Source organism: Hetaerina americana, unplaced genomic scaffold (genome assembly GCF_022747635.1).
Source record: "Hetaerina americana unplaced genomic scaffold, ioHetAmer1.1.p SCAF_21, whole genome shotgun sequence".
Lineage (NCBI taxonomy): Eukaryota > Metazoa > Arthropoda > Insecta > Odonata > Calopterygidae > Hetaerina > Hetaerina americana.
In genome coordinates this window covers 8,002,545-8,022,625 of record NW_027286775.1, presented here as the reverse complement: position 1 = coordinate 8,022,625, position 20,081 = coordinate 8,002,545, and the positions used below count along the sequence as shown (strand labels likewise).

Here is a 20,081-nt window from a genome sequence, read left to right as displayed (position 1 = left end):
GCCACATGGATTTTGAACATATCTCTCGGATATTCTCTCGCCCTAGCCCACATTGTGCCATCATAATTAAAAAGATGTGATAACCGAATTTTTACATTTCTGAAATGTTTTCAATGGATTCCAGGGACGTACGAGGATAATTCACAGCACAATTCAGCACGTACTGAATATTACTATTATAAATTCAGCTGCTCACTGACCCACACACACTTATATACCATATCAAACCTCTGCGGGCAATCGTATAGCTATTATTTATTTGGGATGTGGAACAGATTGACCTGCCACTCGTACACAGTTTTTAATGAAACCAGAATGCTAAAGAAAAAAAACTATTATTGGCACCATCGTAATACAGTACGATAGAGCATGCCATGCCATGTAGCGTCCGTTTCAAAAAGATAAGGCAGGGGCGGCGAGTTAGAAAATGGAATGTAGAAGCATTAAATGGTTTGAAAAGGAAGGAATACAAACAGGCGGTAGGGGAATTCATGGAGGATGGTAAAGGGCTTAGTACTATCGAAGAAAGATGGGAAAGTTTCAAGAAAGGGTTGTCTAAAGCCGCAAAAGACACTATTGGAACCGTTAACGCTAAAAGGACAAGAAAACCATGGATCACGGATGAGATGATTACAAAGATGGATGAGCGGCGAAAATGGAAGAATTTAAATATAGAATTAGGCAAAATGAAGTACAAAGAATTAAACGATAAATTGAGGCGGGCAACAAATAAAGCAAAAGAAGCATGGTGGAAGACGCAGTGCGAGGATATGGAAAGTCTGCAGAGGAAGGGTGAAATCGGTGCGCTGTACAGCAAAGTTAAATCTTTATCGGGAAGTAAGAAAGGAAGATCTATGCTAACAGTTAGAGATAAGGCGGGTTATCTTACCCGCCTTATCTCTAACTGTTAGCATAGATATTCCTTTCTTACTTCCCGATAAAGATTTAACTTTTCTGTACAGCGCACCGATTTCACACTCCCTCTGCAAACTTTCGGAGAAAGATATCGACTAATATTTTGAAGGATTCAAAGAAGTTAAGAGCATCGCTGAAAAAAGTGTATCGACGTAAAAGAAGACTATGTTGAAAAATAAGAATACATATTTGAGGAAATAATGTATCGTTTATTTTTGTCAGATCGGAAACTTTTCAGACTACCCTCGTCATGCCTCTACGTAAAAAAGCACAGTCTTATTTGAATGAGTTTCAAGAGAAAATAATGAAGGGATAGGCATATGAATTTGAATTTTGTTTGTTGGGTGATAACATTGGAAACCAAACTAGAGTATGATAACCAGTAAGAGAAATTAAAAAACCTCTTTTCATCGATGAATTCCATGAAATTTAAATTTATTTTTCTAATAACTACTTTTTTATACTAAAGTAATAATACTACGTGACTTCGTGCATCAGTGAGGAATCGTCATGAAATGATTTTGGTTTTTAGTGCTTTGGCTACACTCATTTTGGCTGCCATTCAGGTTGCCATATGATGAGCGCCTTCCGCTCACTTTCCCTATTATTTTCTTGCTATATTATCTTCCACACATATAGTATCCCTGATACAAGCATTTCCTGTTAATATCGCACTTGATTGATTCTACCTGAGATATGTTCTTTATTGGAAATTCTGCTATATTATAATTCTCTTGGCACAAAAGTGTTTATTCAGGTAATACTTTTTTTTATTTGAATTGTTTGCTTTTCACCATTCATTGGTTTGATTCCATCTTATAATCAGACTGTCGTGGGTCGCGGTAGTCCAGTGGGTAGAGCGTTGGACTGCTGACCGGAGGGTCCCGGGTTCGATTCCCGGGCAAGGCACTCTGGGCACCTGCAGCTCCACCCAAGCTAAAGTGATTTTTCGGGTACCAAATCTTCCTGGGAAACCATAACTGGCTCAGGGAAAGGAACTGGCCCCCCTTATTACCCTGATGTGTGAATTTCACACGCCGTATAGGGCTTAGTGCTGGGTGAACTCTACCATCACCCAATACCAAACCGACCTTCGGGTTGATTACTGTGTTTATGGTTTATTTTAATCAGACTGTCGGTGAAATGAGTTGCATTCGCTGTAAATTGCAATGTTTCCCGTTCTTGGCTAGTTTTCGTGTGCGATCTAGAGAGACATTCTTCCGGGAGTTCATTTTCGATGCGACTGACCCCGGCGAGGGAGATGAGCAAGCAGCACCCTTGGATGCCCCGGGGCGAGGGCGAGTGTGCGGCCGGCGGCGGCCTGGACCGTCATCACTTCACCCCGGCCGATTACGCCGTCTTCGGGGCAATTCTCTGCATTTCAGTGTCCGCGGGAGTGTTCCAAGGATGCTTCCGGGGCAGGAAGACCACGGCCTCCGAGTATCTCATGGGCGACCGAAAGATGCACTTCTTCCCCGTCGGTATATCGCTTATAATTGGGTGAGTTTACATGCATATTAACTTATAAATAAAATCAAATTAAAAGTTAGCATTAGAATGGAAATAAAACCAATTACACGCTCATTCCAGCATAGGCATATATTTCCCATGCATCCGAACAAATTCATTGAATTTGACTCAGGTCATTAGAGGTCGAGGAATTTCACTCCGCATAAACCGAAATTTTTTCTAAAAAGTTGTATTGTCTTGAAATGGAGAATGTCCTTCTTTCAAGATGTAGACTTAATGAAAGAATGAAAAACTCGCAAAAAGAAAGACACATGAAAAATTACCTCAGATAATTGAGGAAATAAAGCAATTCATTCAAAATATGGTAATTATTCCATTTCAGGTTATCGAAAACAATAGTCATACGAGATTTGACAAAAACCATCAACATCCGGACTTCTTGCCAGAAATACTCGGACCTGTCCTCGGGGATAAAAATTCATTTGGTTCCAATGCAACAATTTCAGAGTGTAAAAATCATTCGCTTTGACTGGGATTCGAACCCAGATCCCTCAATATCCGGTCGAGTGCTTCAGCCACCTAAGCTACCGAGGCGTCCTCTTACGCTTTGAAATTTTGGGGCTTTTAAAGGAACTAGATGTTGTGACGAAATGCCGTACATACAATTTCTTTGGAATTCATTTGTTTCTTCATTTTAAGGTCCATAAATACATGAAATTGTTGTTGAGCAGAGATGAGTTACGAAACATCCGAAAGGGTTCCAATTTCAGTGATGAGGTTCAATAATATTTCCAAGTAAAAATTCTAGAAAAAACGAGCCTGAATGGTCCACATCCGCATTCCCACATTAATAACCAAAAACCACGCGTTTAATTCACGCTCTTTGATGGAGTTGACAATATTAATTACATTCCACGGGAAATTATTCAGTTTGGGTTTCCGCTGCTTCAAAATGAATCGTACTTTCTTTGCCTGGATTCTACTCTTTGGTAGGGGACGAAATCAAAAGATTAATTACTTATAAACCCCGTATTGAACATGATAACATTAACGAAAGCCGTTTTGCCTCTGACCCAAAGAGACTACAAATTCTCTATCAACGAAGAAATTACTTGTTCCCCAACGTTTTTTTTTTGCTAAAATACGGTTATGTTCGTTCGAAGGTTTCCGCGGCGATGAGTAGGTGATTTCCACATTTTTCGGGCTGCGTCCGCGTATGTCGTTTAAATGTACAACAGTTTCGCCAGCTATCCTGCTGGCGTCCTCAGGTCAAGGATGAAAAGAAGCTTGTTGTCCCGTCTTATATAGGAAAAATCCGGCGCCAATACCGGGAAATTTCTTGGCCAATCAGGGAACGTCCTCATATTTGCGCGGAATTATTCTTTTCCACGCACTGTGGAGTGGATATCCATCCTCTCTGTTAAAATTTTCTGGCCTTTTAACGATTTCAATGGCCTATCTGATTATTCTCTGGAAGTATTTTCCTTCTTTCGCTATTATTTTAGCGTCGTCGAAGAGAATAGAGTGTCCAGGTTCACTCCAGGCGTGCTCAGCGATGGCCGATGCTCTAAACTGTTTGGCCTTGGTTGCCCTCTGGTGTTCACTCATGCGTGTTTTCAGCGCTCTGCACGTTTCACCGATGTACCATTTGCCACAGGAGCATGGCACTTGGTACACGCCTTCTGATATTAACGGTGAAATTCCATCCTTGGGTCCGGGTAGGGTGTCAGCTATCTTGGTGACGCAGTTGAATCTGGTCACCACATCATGTTTCCTTAAAGCCCTCGCGATTCTTTCCGAAGTCCCTGCGATGAAGGGGATGGTGACGTAAGCCTTCGGACGTGGTCTGGAGTCTTCCTCCCTGTCAAGAACAGCGGTGGTTTGTCTCTTCTTTTCTTCCTTCTCGGCCCTTTTTTGGATCATATGAGCGCTGTATCCATTCCTTTGCAGGGCACTGCCAAGACGGAGAGAAGCACAAGGGCTATCATTAAACGATCGCTTATTCCAAAAGAAGAGCAACGACGCCTGCTTCCGACTGCACGGAAACCACCGAGACTGTACGGCCTGCCCAAAATTCACAAGAAGGATGTACCTCTCCGACCGATTGTGAGCCAGATTGACGCTCCGACTTACCAACTCGCCAAGTACTTGGCGCGGTCTCTGCAGGACCACGTCGGACAGACACCCAGCTTCGTAAAAAACTCGACGCATTTCATTGACGTAATAAGAAACATCACCATCCACGACAACGATCTCATGGTCAGCTTCGATGTTGAATCGCTTTTCACCAGCGTCCCTATTGAGGAATCGCTGAATATCATCAAGGAACTCACCTCCCGCGGAATCCCTAAGGACTTTCCAGGATTGGTGGAGCATTGCCTCCGCAATTCCTTCTTCCTATGGAATGGTGACCATTACGAGCAGATGGAAGGAGCTGCGATGGGCTCACCCCTCTCCCCGGTTGTGGCCAACCTGGAGAGCTTCGAAAAGAAAGCACTGGAATCCTGCGACAAGCGGCCCTCACTGTGGCTAAGATATGTCGACGACACTTTTGTCATTTGGTCACACGGAGAGGAAGAATTAAAAAAGTTCCTGAAACATTTGAACTCACAGCATCAAGCCATCCACTTCACTATGGAGGTGGAAAAGGATCACCAACTGCCCTTCTTGGACGTCATGGTGAAGAGAAATACAGGGAATGGGAGGCTTGGACACAGAGTATACAAGAAGCCTACTCACACCGACCGCTACCTTAATGCTGCATCGCACCACCATCCCAGTCAGAAGACCTCACTGGTAGACACACTTGTCAACCGAGCATATAAAATATGTGACTCCTATTCTATTGCCAACGAGAAGAAACACTTGACAAATGCCCTGCAAAGGAATGGATACAGCGCTCATATGATCCAAAAAAGGGCCGAGAAGGAAGAAAAGAAGAGACAAACCACCGCTGTTCTTGACAGGGAGGAAGACTCCAGACCACGTCCGAAGGCTTACGTCACCATCCCCTTCATCGCAGGGACTTCGGAAAGAATCGCGAGGGCTTTAAGGAAACATGATGTGGTGACCAGATTCAACTGCGTCACCAAGATAGCTGACACCCTACCCGGACCCAAGGATGGAATTTCACCGTTAATATCAGAAGGCGTGTACCAAGTGCCATGCTCCTGTGGCAAATGGTACATCGGTGAAACGTGCAGAGCGCTGAAAACACGCATGAGTGAACACCAGAGGGCAACCAAGGCCAAACAGTTTAGAGCATCGGCCATCGCTGAGCACGCCTGGAGTGAACCTGGACACTCTATTCTCTTCGACGACGCTAAAATAATAGCGAAAGAAGGAAAATACTTCCAGAGAATAATCAGAGAGGCCATTGAAATCGTTAAAAGGCCAGAAAATTTTAACAGAGAGGATGGATATCCACTCCACAGTGCGTGGAAAAGAATAATTCCGCGCAAATATGAGGACGTTCCCTGATTGGCCAAGAAATTTCCCGGTATTGGCGCCGGATTTTTCCTATATAAGACGGGACAACAAGCTTCTTTTCATCCTTGAACTGAGGACGCCAGCAGGATAGCTGGCGAAACTGTTGTACATTTAAACGACATACGCGGACGCAGCCCGAAAAATGCGGAAATCAAAATACGGTTATTTTTCCCTAAAAACGTATGGAGGACAAAAGTAACGAACATTTATCATCAAGGCAATGGACAATCATGTGTGGTTATTACCACGCTTGTTTTCTTATTAATATTTTATTTCCAGCGATCTGTGAAAAAAACTTGATAAGTTTCGTAATGATATTCAAATAATGAAAACTATACCATAAAAAAACCATCAATAATGCATATGCAGCATTCACAGGTTTTCTCATAAATGCTGTTGTCTGATATCTGACCGAATAATGTAGTATTTCTCGCAATCTTCATTTTAAGAGCCCGTCACAATTCACCTCAGTAATCGCGATACATAATTGTAGACGGAAGACTTCGCTTTTCGATATTCTTTTATCTGCTACTTCCCATAGATTTTCGACGGCAATATCGGTGCTTGGGAATCCAGTGGAGATGTACAATTACGGCGGTCAGCTGTACATATTCAGCACAGCATTCTTCATCGCTGGCCCGATGACCACCGCGCTTTACATCCCCGTCTACGATCGCCTAGGAATCACTTCCGTAAATGAGGTAAGTGGTGAACAGGTCGTAAAAAAACAAGACGCGTAGATATTCACCCAAAATCAATCGCTGCGATTCCTCTGCAGTTTCAAGGATCCGAAAATGTTCCCACTAACCATATTTCAAAACTTACCGCTCGAAAGTGACACGGAGAGTTCAGGGATGTTTCGATTTGCATCTAAAAGTTTCGTTAGTATTTCGCTAATGTTCTCGATGCCATCTGCGCGTGAGATTGCAAAGGAAGCGGCACTCTCTTCCACTCGTGTTATCACCTTTACTCACAATTCACTTTTTAAAGTGTATTTACAATGACAAGAATACTTTTCCCAAAGAAAATGCACACGGAACTGAAGCATTCAGAAGGATCTTCCGCAAAGCACCTCTGTTCTCTTAAAGAACGAGCATATTTATTTATAAATAAACAAACAAATAACTCAAGAATTGAAACCGCAGGATATTATGTGGAAATTAGGAAGATGTTATCGTTGAGTTTACAATCAGTAAAAAAAAACTCAAAACTGCCGGAGAAAATATTCCTGGGAAGATATCATCGAAAAGTATAATTCCAGGTTAATAATAAATTAAGACCGTTTTGTCGCAATAGAAATGCTGCCGTCAGCAACAGAAAAATGCCACGGGGCCGAGTTTTGATGGATGGCCTATGCGTCGACTTAAAATAATTAATCTAGTATGAGTATCGTAATCGTGTCATGGGTGAGGTTAATTACGTTACTCTCGGATATCAATTGAAAATGGAGGGTTTGACGAGGAGAAGGAAATAAACGAGCCGACTGTGGTGACACCCGAGGGCAACGGATTGCGACGGCTTCCTTAGCCACGAGAGGCATTCTGTTGGACTGCAGCAAATATTAAATGCAGTTGGACATGAGTGAGTGCATTGGTATTCATTTTCGTCGGAATATTATCGTTATAGAAAAATGATAAAATACCGTCTAAGGGAAGAAATTTATATTCCTAATCAAGTAATTTTTGGTTCTATTTTCAGCTTAGCGAAGTGAAAAATGATTTCCGTAGACAAAGCTCCCCTATTAATGAATGACGTACCACCCAATGAGTTTACTATTTCTTTCCTTTCTTTTATGATGAACTTGCACAATTTCAAGTACCTGACGTTAATTGATAAATGGAGCTGGTGAAGAACAAAATCAAAATATCAAGTCACATCACTCGAAGCTACCTCCATTCTTTCTTAAAAAATTAAAAAAAACCTCCAAATTCCTTCTCTTTAAATTGACTCTTTATTGCTTAAAAAGTTAAATAAACTCTTCGATTCACATTTGTCGGGCCCTTTTAACGACCCACCTCGTGGTTTGTTTTTCAGTATCTACTCCTGCGATTCCACAACTGCGTTCGGCTGATCTACTCATTTGCTTTCATCGTACAGGGGGTAAGTATCTCGTGTAACTCGTAGAATTTGAAAGTGTTGAGTCCCCCTAGCCTTTCGTATTCCGACCATTTCGTTTTCCCCTTCAGATGATGAGCAACGCGCTGACGCTCTACGCGCCCGCCCTCGCCCTGGCCGAGGGTGAGACCGACCCCCATCTCCTTCTCTCTACCCACCCGGGCAACGAACACGACTCGCACGTTCATTCATCTTACGAGCCACCACTAATGACATTTCCTTCTTTATTTCAGTGACCAACTTGAACATTTACGTAATTCTGTCGATAGTGTTCGGCGTTTGTGTTTTCTACGTTTCCATAGTAAGTACACCGTAAGTATTTGATAAATGAAAATCTGCATGCGTAACTTTTAATCCCAAGCTTATTTAGTTATTAATTCACAAATACAATACGAAGTAACTCTGAGATCACAAAATCAATTGACATAAAATGACATACACAATGAAAAATATTAAAAGATGAATACACACATAATATATAAGAAGTTTCATCAGGAGAAATAAACCTATATTATTTAAGGTATTGTGAGCAGAAAATTACATTCTTTTTAGTGTCTACAAATCCGTTGAGGATTACTTCACATGGGTAGGTGAAGTTCGAAAACTTCTTAGCTAGGTCATTCCATTCCTCGATACGAATGGTATACTGTGCATGGGGATAAACCATTAAAAAAAATACCTTATCGCCTCACGCGTTAGAGAAAGCCATTTAATTTTCCAATCATAGTCCAAAATGACCTTACTTACAGCCGCATGTTTTTTCTCTCCCATAAACCTGAAAATGCAGCCTTCCAGTGAGCACTACAAAGGTTTATCACGGAAATGGTTGACTTCCTGCTCTTCGCCAATCCCTCCCAAACGAGTTTGCTGATCATCTCACCAACTCTGCCCTTTCTCCTGTGCCATTTTTCAAACACAAATCTAATAGCAACTCCCTGATTTTTCAATTTTTTCGACTGCAACATTTAGGCGCAAAAGTCCCTCAAGAGAACACCATAACTTACGATTGGCCTCTGGAACAGTATTTTGTTTTTTCTAACAAAATAATGTGTTCAAGGGGATTTTCAAAGCTATCTTTTCCATAATATGGCTCCTACTTACCTAAGCTTCACTTCGAAAAACATAATCCTACCTAAAATTGCTCAACATTCGTATTTTTCAAGCAAACGGCGGAAGCCTATTTCATAGATTAAAATATCCTGGGCTGGATGGAAGACTTTCAAATGCAGTAGAAGTCATTTCAGATACTCCCCAGGGGAGTGTTATCTAGCCTTACCCTAGCTATCTCTAACCTATCTCTAACCTAGTCTATCTAGCAAACAAAAAATAGGATTTATTAGAAGAGTATTGGGGAAATGAGATGAACAGGTTAAAGAGTAATATTATATTTCTTTAATGAGCCTCATTTAGAATACAAGTACGGTGCTAGTACAACATAAGGGATCCTCATGAAGTTGGATCGATAACCGAATTAAATCGCGTGCAGCGTAGAGGGGAGCTAGACTTGTGAAATGTTTTTTTATGATAAACTTATAGTAGCGTATCAAAATCATTAGAGGAGCTAGGTCGGGAATCACTCACGGAGCGAAGGTTAAATTTCAGATTAAATCCCTTGCACATAAATCGGAAGGACGTCTCTTTATAAATGATGTTGAACATGTATTATTACCTGCATTACACTTCGGTAGGGGAGATAGAGTCAATGAAATGAGAGAGATTTTTTGTAGAGCAGACATATTTAAGATGTCATTTTTCCCCGAATCAGAATAAAATTATCCGCGCCACTTAAGGGAAAAGTATTTTGGGTCAAAAGTAGTCTGGTGTGTAATCACCCCCTGCCACACACCCAAGAGGTGGCTTGCAGGGTACCTAGGGTGATTGAATAAATAAATGAAAGGTACATAAACCACTCAACTTGTATATGCCCAACTGTACTATACTCACTCTACATACTCAACCTGGACATATTTAAGTCCAACTTGCATTAACTCTGTCCAAAATATTTTGCAACAGGCCACAATTCCCGATGGCTCTCAACTTATTGTATACCGCGCAACTATCCGCAGGCAAGCGAGCTAAACAGTTCATAACACTTCAGGAAGGTCATTCATCAAAATGAGAACCATATTGGTACTTTATTGCGCTTCCCTGTGAAATCCGCGAGTTAAAACTATAATTCCATCTCACAGTTGAATTTCTCAGCTTTTGTTTCCTACAACTCGTAAATGCTACTATTAAGTCCACTAGTCATGGATCTAAAGCCGTGTTATTTATTTAATGAGGCCGTCAGTCAGTGCCATTCACGTCAAATTCTTGAGTAAATGCAATTAATATGGCGTCAACTTATTCGAAGCGATCATTCGTGTCAGCACATTTCTAGTAAAATCTTACTATTTAGATGTCTCTCACAAAAAATTTCAAGACCAGTCTTCTCTCAAAATTCAAACCTTAAGGGGGGCCGTCAACATTCTAAAATCTCTTCTTAGTTTATTAAGAGTAGCTGAGCCCTAGCTCTGCTTGCATCTTCACCTGTCCAATCTATTTTAAGTAAGTTCAGATTAACCGCAATCACTGTACACGTGTCATTTACTTTTTTGCATCGCCATTCTGAGATTACACACCGCAATTATTTCAAGTTTCTATTCCTCTATGGGTCACTTAATGCTACAATCCTGTGATATTTATCAATAATGCTCACAATATCATATATTGTTTGCTGATATGCAGAAATATTCAAAACTAATTAAATTTCTTTCTCAATCGTGAAATACCTGTGTTGCTGCATCTTCCAAGAGGAAATGTTGACTTGAGTATCGTTAAGACATCCGAACGGGATTGATTTTTTTCCAGGGAGGGATAAAGGCCGTAATCTGGAGTGATGTGGTGCTGTTCGTCGTTTTAGTTGGCACCCTGGCGGCTCTTATCGTACGCGGGACCATTTTAGGCGGAGGACTGGAACAAGTCTGGAACGACAACCTCGCGACTGGGAGGTTGCAACTTTTAGAGTAAGTAGCGTGCGGAGTGAAAGGGATTATCTCCTAGCTTTTTATTCTTCCCTTCGGCCGGAAATAAAATGTTTCGAATTTTTGAACGGCTGCGGAATAAACGATACGATGAGTCTAAAATATGGATACGATTACTCCCCCCAGCTTATTAAATTTGAGTCCGTTAACAGACGTTTAATTTGAAATATAAAGACATGTTTAGGTGCATCTTGACAACCAAAAGTATTTGTCTAATTGCTAAATTTCAGCTTCAATCCGGATCCCACCGTACGCCACACTTTCGTGTCCGTGTTGATAGGAGGGACTTTCTACTGGACCGGAATCATGGCTGCGAATCAGAGTGCAGTCCAACGGTTACTGACACTACCATCCAACAAAGAAGCCACAAAGTAAGATTTTCGAAAACAAATACAATGTTCTTTTCAGTGAAAATATCAATTATTTCTAAATCGCTCACATTGTCCTTTGCAGCTGTATGCAACAAATTATCATTCTATTCGCAGTTGCGAAAATCAATGATAATCTAAGCAACCAGTGTGTGATCTAATTTAAAAGATTGTGAAGGCTGCATGGTTTCACCGCGTGTGTCGCTGGCAACCGTTCCGCCATTGTCACATCTGGCGAAACAGTTGCCGGCGGAGAGAGACACTCGCGGTTAAATGTCCTCTCGACTTTCGTCGTCTAATGTCCGCTCACGTCCTCGCCTTCATGGCCGTCTCTCTCTCTCTCTCTCTCTGTTCTCATGGCTCTTCATTTCGCTACAATCTCCATCAAGCTGTTGTTCCTCAAAATTATATCAACAGATGATACACTAGTTCTCATTTTAGTGATTCCATTGACTTCTTTCCCCTTGCAGGGCTCCATTCATAGTCTACGGCCATTCTCTCCTCCACTGTCGCGCCCAACCCTCGTCATGTGGTCGTCCATTCATGCTCCTAGTATTTGAAATCCTCACGAAGTTGAATTCATTGCCGAATTGGATCGCGTGCAGCGTAGAGAAGCTAGATTTGGCAAACTTCATTATGATTAACTTAGTAGAGTATCCAAAATATTAGAGGATCTAGGCTGGGAATCACTTAAAAGAGCGAAGGTCATATTACAGATTCAATCTCTTGTATAAATTGGAAGGGCGTATCCTTAGCAATGAAGTTGAAAATGTGTTATTATCCCCATCGTACAACGGTAGGAGAGATCATGTCAATAAAATTAGAGAGATTAAGTGTAAAAGAGATTTTTTTCCACGAACGATAAGGGATCAGAATAACATTTTCCGACTGCAGTGGGGATAAAATAATTCGGGTCAAAATTAGTCTGTTGTGTATTCACCCCCTGCCATACACCCTGCATAGTACTAAAATAAATAAAATATTCATGACTTGAATTGTTTTGCTTCCTTCGATTTTATGTTTTTACTACGAGCAGACTTCTTACTCTCGGTTAACGAAGGGCAAACGTAGTGGTAGCGGAACAATTAAAAAATACTTGGGAGTCTCTCTGACATCGGATCTAGCGAATGAAATACGTACACGTTGTTAACACTGGCGGAGCATCTGTATCAATGAATCTTAGTCTGGTCAAAGTAATGTTCAGTAAATAAATTTAAAAATGAAAACAATAAGGAGACGTCAACAATCCCGGTCAAGGCGAATGATTTTTACACTCTGAAATTGTTGCATTGAAATGCATATCAGCGGATGACTCCGTGAAAAGTTACTGTCGCGACATCTCCCGCAGTTTCTTGCAATAAGGAGAGGTTCTATGTTCGCTTAACCTTGCCTTCACTACATGCCGCGTGCCTGATTTCACAGAAGACCCTAATTTTGGGATAAAATAAGATTCAGAGAAAAAATCAAGGATTATATGCAAGACTAAATACGAGGGATGTCCAGAAAGTAACTAAAGTTTTGGCCTAGCGTGGCGGTGGGTAGGACTAGAGCCACCATCTTGGTGTCCAAACGTCCCCACACACTCAGAACGCATCTTGCTATAGTAGTGTGTGCAGTCAGCGATTCTTCTACTTTACTCATATTGCAAACTGTCAAAATATAATGCAATGCGATAGAAAATCCCGCGAGATTTTCGCGACCCGCGAACTTGCGACACCCACTCTCATCTATTGATATCCCAGGATGCCAGGATTGGTGGTTAGTAAACTCATTTACTTTTCCTCTGGATTTTTAATCCTTTTGAAGCAGGGTAGGTATATATAAGGAGGTAATTAGTTAGGGATTGATAAATAAAATACAAGGTGTGATCAAAAAAAGACCGGGCTGATTTTATTCTGTGCAATCCGTTCAACGGTTTGAAACGAGACACAGTGCGCCATCTAGCGACATATCTGACGACTAAAACGAGAGGTGTTGCGTTTGTTTACGTCGAGTCGTTACGCAGCAGCAGCGGTACGTGTCTTAACCTGTACGTCGCCGCGTGCTATGGCAGCAATGGAGGAGCGAGAAGGAACAGCGTGTGTGCGTGAAATTTTGTTACCAACTTGGCAAAAGTGCTATGGAGACGTTTAGAATGATTTAGCAAGCCTTTTTTAATGAAGCTATGAGTCGAAGCCAGTGTTTTGAGTGGTACAGTCATTTTAAAGTGGGCAGAACCTCGACAGATCAAGATCGCGAACGGGGCAGCCTTCCACTTCGACAGACCCTAACCATAGCAATTTGGTGCTGGCAAATCGCCGTTTTAACTGTTAGGAAGAGAGCCGAGAAAGTGAACATTAGTTTTGGATCCTATCAGACAATTTTGACAGGCATTTTGTGTATGACGCGCGTCGCATCAAAATTCGTCCCGCTGGTGCTGACTGATGAACAGAGACAAAAACGTGTGGACATTTGTCATGAACTCCCGTATCGAGACAATGCCGGCCAAGAGTTTCTTAAAACCTTCTTTTTGTTCCCAAAGTTAAAATCAACCTTGAAAGGGTGCCGATTGGACTCTATTGCGGGCATTAAAACTAATTGTACAGCGGACCTGAAGAGGATCCCCAAAGCGGCTTACCTGGCAGGGTTCGAGAGCTGGAAGGAACGTTGGCAAAGGTGTGTCGTCAGCCAAGACATGCACTTTGAGGGCGACGAGTTCGATTAAGCTGTATCCGTCGAAATAAACAACTTATAAAATCACTCTTGTCTTTATTTGATCACACCTTGTAAGGTAGGAATGGCTTCCAATTTCGATTTTAATTGGAGTCCGGTAGTAGTAGTATTCAGGGGAAGGAGGCGACCGACAGCTGAGGTCATTTGCGCCATTGGGGATGGATGCGATAGGAAGAAGGGTGGAACCCGGCGTTGGCATTAGCCTATTCTTGTCGAAAGGCGCCAAGGGGTTCGCAGTTTAACGTCCCATCCGACGGACGACATACTACCTTGATCAAAAAGTTCCCGGAATAACCACCGTGTGGCGCTCCCATCGTTCCGATTTGAGTTCTGTTTTTTTGTTAAATTGGTACATCTGTTGTTGATATTCCCTTTAAATCTTAGTGTCATAACTTGACATTTGCAAAAGTTACGTAGCCAAGAGTACATCTATCTCTGTGTGTGTTGGCGATTTTTTACAATTGCAGAAATGGATTTAAATTTGCAACAACGAACTTGTATTAAATTTTGCGTAAAAAACGGATTTAGTGGCGCACGGACGTTGGAAATGTTGGAAAAGTGTTTCGGCAACGATTCTCTAAAAAAAACGGTCGTTTACCAGTGGCACGAGCGGTTCAGAAGTGGTCGTGAGTCAATCGAAGACGATGAACGCAGTGGCAGACCATCGACATCGAAAGTCGGTGAAAAAATTGATAAAGTAAAAGAAATGTTGGTCAATAACCGCAAATTAACCATCAGAGAAATAGCGGAGGACTTGAACATTGCCTATGGATCCGCCCAAGACATTGTGGTTAATGATTTGGGTTTCCGTCGTGTAGCAGCAAAGTTGGTTCCAAAAGACCTCAATTTCATGCAAAAAAGAGACCGTGTTGACGTCGCAAAAGACATGATTTGCGAGGCTGAATCCGATCCCACATTCATCAAAAGGATCATTACTGGAGACGAGACGTGGGTTTATGAGTACGACACGCAATCCAGACATCAGGCAAGTGAATGGCGTTCACCAAATGAGCCGAGACCAAAAAAACCACGTCGTTTTCAGTCAAAAAAGAAGGCAAAGCTGACGGTTTTCATGGATTACAACGGTGTAGTGCATCATGAATTTTTGCCAGAAGGCCAGACAGTAAACAAAGAGTATTATTTGGCCGTTATGAGACGTTTGCGTGAAGCAATTCGCCGAAAGAGACCAGAAATGTGGGCAGAAAACTCGTGGATTTTGCACCATGATAACGCACCATCGCACAGTGCTATCATTATTCGTAATTTTTTGACGAAAAATGCAACAAATACCATCCAACAGCCACCGAATTCACCTGATTTGGCTCCCTGTGACTTCCTTCTGTTCAATCGAGTTAAAAAACCATTACGGGGAACGCGTTTTAGCAGCCGAGAGGAAGTAATGGAAAAATCGCAGGAAGCACTGATGGACATACCGAAAACCGAATATAAAAAATGTTTCGAGGATTGGATCAAGCGCTGGCATAAGTGTGTTGCAGTCGATGGGGATTACTTTGAAGGGGACAATATAGATTTAGATGAATAAACTTGTATTTTTAATTTTCTGAATAAATTCCGGGAAATTTTTGATCAAGGTAGTACTCACTCAAAGTGCTCTCCACAAATCACCTCAATTAGGGATCGAGATACTGCTGAAAAATTCGGAAAGATTCCGTCGAGAAACGTGATTTCTTGAAAATTTCGAAGGGCGAGACGCAAATGTGGCCATCATAATCTTTTAGTGAATGAAGACTGCATTCGTCAACCCCAGCAAGTGTTTTTCTCCCTACCACTGCATTGAAGGGCTACCAACAATTCCGCATCGGAAGAAAGGAGAAAATTTAATTTTCCATTCGCTCATGTTGGAAAAGTATCCGAGTCATCTCGGAATGCAGTTTATTTTTAAAGACGTAGTTTCTTTTCGTTTCCTTTCTTTCGTAGCGGATTTGGTGTCCACCCTATCAATGAGGCGATAGGGTATTGCGACCAAATTCAAAAGAGCCTTAAGCAAGCACTAAAAATTCTCACTTGAACACCGTTTGGTTTTTTATTTCAATTTTTCGTAAGAGGTATGTTAAATTTTGTGCTAAAATAAGGCAAGCACAATTCTTATTCGTATAACTGTGAAATAACTAACTCTGAATGAATCTCAGTTTTGATTTTAAAAACGTGAGAAAAAAGTAGAAAGGGTAACTTCTGTTGGGTCACTTTCGCCCACTCTAATCAAATTTGAATTAAACTGCTCAATGTGCTAAATCCGTGCCTTTCAGATCGAGAGTTATCGCACCCATAAGAGTCGATTCAATGTGCACAGACAGACATCATTCAGAAAATGACGAAACGTGTTCAGGGGGAACTCACTTCCGTTGAAAATCTTAATACTGGATTTCTCACGAAAATAATGCATTTCTCAACACCACGTGCTAAGTTAACTTCAAAAATTCACGAAATAAAACAGAGATTAACTTTTCTAATAACTGATGCGTTGTATTGATATCGGGAGTGCAATTAAATAAGGAGACAGGCAACGAACGCCATTGTCATTGTCTTTAAGTGGTACATCGACCGCCGTGGCGACTCCATTTTGAATGTTTAACAATGGAACGACAATCCTCATTTGAACAGGTGCATCTGGTTATCGGCTGTCGGCAACGTATTCATCACTGGAGTGCTCTTCTATATTGGAATGATGATTTACAGCAGCTACAAAGATTGCGACCCCATGTCGGCCAAGGTTAGTTTTTTCATGCAATTCGTTTAAATCTTCGTAGTATTAGGAATTTGGTTTTCAAAACCAACGGTTATATCCATAAGGGTAATTGCAAAATAAAGAATAGAGTTTGCGAATTCGTTCTTCCCATCTTATTGTCATTAAAAATTCCCCATTCGTGCAGATGGTCGAGCGATCTGATCAACTCCTTCCCCTCTACGTGATGGATGTGATGGGCGATTACCCTGGACTCCCCGGCTTATTTGTGGCCTGCGTATTCAGCACTTCAATAGGGTAAGTATTTCCCATAAATACGAAGAATTAAATACCTTCTAACACAGTATACGATTCGAAGACTGGTTTTGTTAGGCTAAGGTAGAACGTGTCTGATGTCGGGTTTTGAAAGACGATGTAATAGGACGAGGACCTTCAATTGTTTCAGGCCCAACTTTGTGGAAGTTCATGTTCATTAAATGAAGAGCACAATGTATTTTTACACTCTTCTTTATTTCCGTACCTCTAGACATTATCAGGTGGTCATCAAGAAAATAAAGAACAGTGGAAAAATGGTATTCTTAATTTGATGAGCATGAGGACCTCCTCATTCCCTCTTCCGCTGGTGTTTCCGAAGATATGGCCCCCTCAAAATCACACAGCTTGGTAGAATATGAGAATGCTTAGAGAAAATCATCGGAGGAAGTCGAACCTGGGTCATCCACTCAGTAGGAGAGCGATTTAATCACTGGAATGTATCGTCGTGAGACATATTTTTCAACTGCACCCCAGGAATGCAAAACTTGGACCAGATCAAATTTATATAAATATGGGGACAAAGAGTTAAAAATAGTGTGAATGCATAGATTATTCATATATTATTTCCGGTGAAGACTAAAATTAAGCATGGTCGCACTGTATTTGAGTGTACACATTGTGCTAGTCAATTCTTTGTACTTGGAAAGCGAGCCACATGAAAACAAGGTCATGAGACATATACAGGGTCCGTACAGTAAGTATCGGGACTGGTTCTAAAAATCAAAATTTATTGCAGTTATCTCTTGCGAAATTTCCACCCGCGACAGTTTTCGTTCCTCGCTCAAGATTTCCGGCACCAGGTTCGCGCACACTGTCGTCATCGCAAGGTCCTCTGTTGCAATGGTGTGGACGGTTCCGACTGAAAGGCCGATCTCCTCACTCATAACGGCGATGGATCGTTTTTCACTTTGGCCTCCTGAGCATTCGTTCGAGCTGTCGTCAGGCGTTCGACGCGGTGCTCGTCTTTGACGAGCTCCCGGCCTTCCTTAAACGTTCTGTGCCACTCAATAACCCTTGTGCGGCTTAAGGTATCATCCTAATAAGCCTGTTTAATGAGTTCAAAAGTCTCCGACTCGGATTTCCCGAGTTCAACGCAAAACTTCACAGCGTAGCGTTGCTCGACGGTGCGCTCCCTGCTGGCGCGACGACACCACAAACAATCACACGTCACAAAAATCCACCTCCTGTCTCAACGCATTCCCGGAGGCGACTAAACTAAAGTGCGCCTGAGTAGTGGGGGACCCATCTACCGAGCCGACCGGTCGGACCCCCATCCACCGTTCCGTTGAGGCCACAGCGAACCAATCACGATACTTATTGTACGGACCCCGTAACTGTCAGTTCGATGATGAGATATCAATGCCATTGGTTAACGATTGCAAATCCAGTTCGGTTTCCGAAAGGGCAGATCCTGTGAGAGACAATTTGGGATTTCTGTTCTTGTGTATCGAGAAAAAAAAATGTGCCAGGTAACGCCATTTCTTCAGGCTGAGGACCTTTCAACGTAGAATAATATAGTGAGCAACTGATATACCTTGAAGGCACTGGCATAGATAAAAATAACTTAGGCTGGATTAAAGCTTCTTGAATTATCCCATTTCAAAAGGCCATAGATATTTTTATCTCTAAACCAGCCGAAGTCACATCAGGTGCCGCTTATCGGGCCTCTTTTATTCCTTCTTTTCATCGACAGAATTAACTATATGGTTGATGGTAGGTAATTTACAGGTATACTCGTAATCCTTATGATAAAGTAGCATTGGCAGATGGCGTAAATGCTATGCAACGCTGGCGGTACCCTTGGCAATTGGAATTAAACTTTAAAAAGTGCGTAAGGATGAATTTTTGAAAAAGAGCAATTCCCACCCGATCGCTTAGTGCATCGTGAGCACCGAAATGGAATGAGTAGACTCAATTAAATACTTTAGGGCGTTACCCTCACTCGCGACCTCTCCTTGGTGAAACCCATACGGGGCATTATGTGGACAAGTCAACAAAAAATTAGGATTTATTAGAAGAGTACTGGGTAATTGTGATGAAAAGGTCACAGAAAATTGTCATCTTCCATTAGTTAGGCCTCATTTAGAAGCATATCATATGCTGCAAGTATATCATGCGATCTTCTCGAAATTGGATTGCTTTCCGAATTGGATTGCGTCCAGCGCAGAGGGGAGCTAGATTTGTGAAACGTTGTTACGATACACCAAGTAGTTAGGATAGAAATTACTCAAAGAGCGAAAATTAATTTACAGATTATATCTCTAACATACAATGTGAAGAGGACCCTTAAGCGATGATGTTGAACAATTTTTATTAGCCCCGTCGTACAACGATAGGAGAGATAATGTGTATAACCGACATATTAAAGATGTAATTTTGTCCATGAATAATAAGTGATCAGCAAGGGAAGTCACTATGGGGGGAGGGAAGGTTTTTAATAATCATTTGTGGCCTATTACGTTGTTATTATTTATCTAACCCTTATTTAATTAGGATTTATTAAAAGATTATTGAGTAAACATGATGAAAAGGTCAAAGAGAAATGTTATCTGTCGTTGTTTAGGCCTCATTTAGAATATGCTACTAGTATATGGGATCCTCACGAGGTTGGATTAATTACCGAATTAGATCGCGCGCAGCGTCGAGGAGCTAGATTCGTAAAACGTTGTTACTGTGGTAAATTTAGTAGTGTATAGTATTCAAAATATTAGAGCAACTAGGCTGGGAATCACGCATTGAAGCGAAGGTTAAATTACAGATTGAAGCTCTTGCATTAATCGGGAGGACATCTCTTCAGCAGTGATGTTGGAAATGTGTTATTACCCCCATCGTACTACGGTAATTGAGAGTATGTTAATAAAATCAGAGAGATTAGATTAGAACAGATAGATTTAAGATGTCATTTTTCCACGAACGATTAATGGGACCAGAATAATATTATCCGACCGCGGTGGGGGTAAAGATATTCGG

At 41.6% G+C, this 20,081-nt stretch overlaps 1 protein-coding gene across 1 annotated transcript in view; it reads left to right on the top strand.

Moving 5' to 3' along the window:
- Positions 1-2,176: 2,176 nt before the first annotated feature.
- Positions 2,177-20,081, top strand: part of LOC139688610 (sodium-coupled monocarboxylate transporter 1-like) — a 35,344-nt gene continuing 17,439 nt past the window's right edge. Inside the window, exons 1-8 of the mRNA XM_071586157.1 lie at positions 2,177-2,415; positions 6,416-6,575; positions 8,061-8,112; positions 8,223-8,290; positions 10,840-10,994; positions 11,243-11,383; positions 16,715-16,823; positions 16,984-17,093. Coding sequence (XP_071442258.1) covers positions 2,177-2,415; positions 6,416-6,575; positions 8,061-8,112; positions 8,223-8,290; positions 10,840-10,994; positions 11,243-11,383; positions 16,715-16,823; positions 16,984-17,093 — 1,034 coding nt within the window. The remainder of the gene's footprint in view (positions 2,416-6,415; positions 6,576-8,060; positions 8,113-8,222; positions 8,291-10,839; positions 10,995-11,242; positions 11,384-16,714; positions 16,824-16,983; positions 17,094-20,081) is intronic.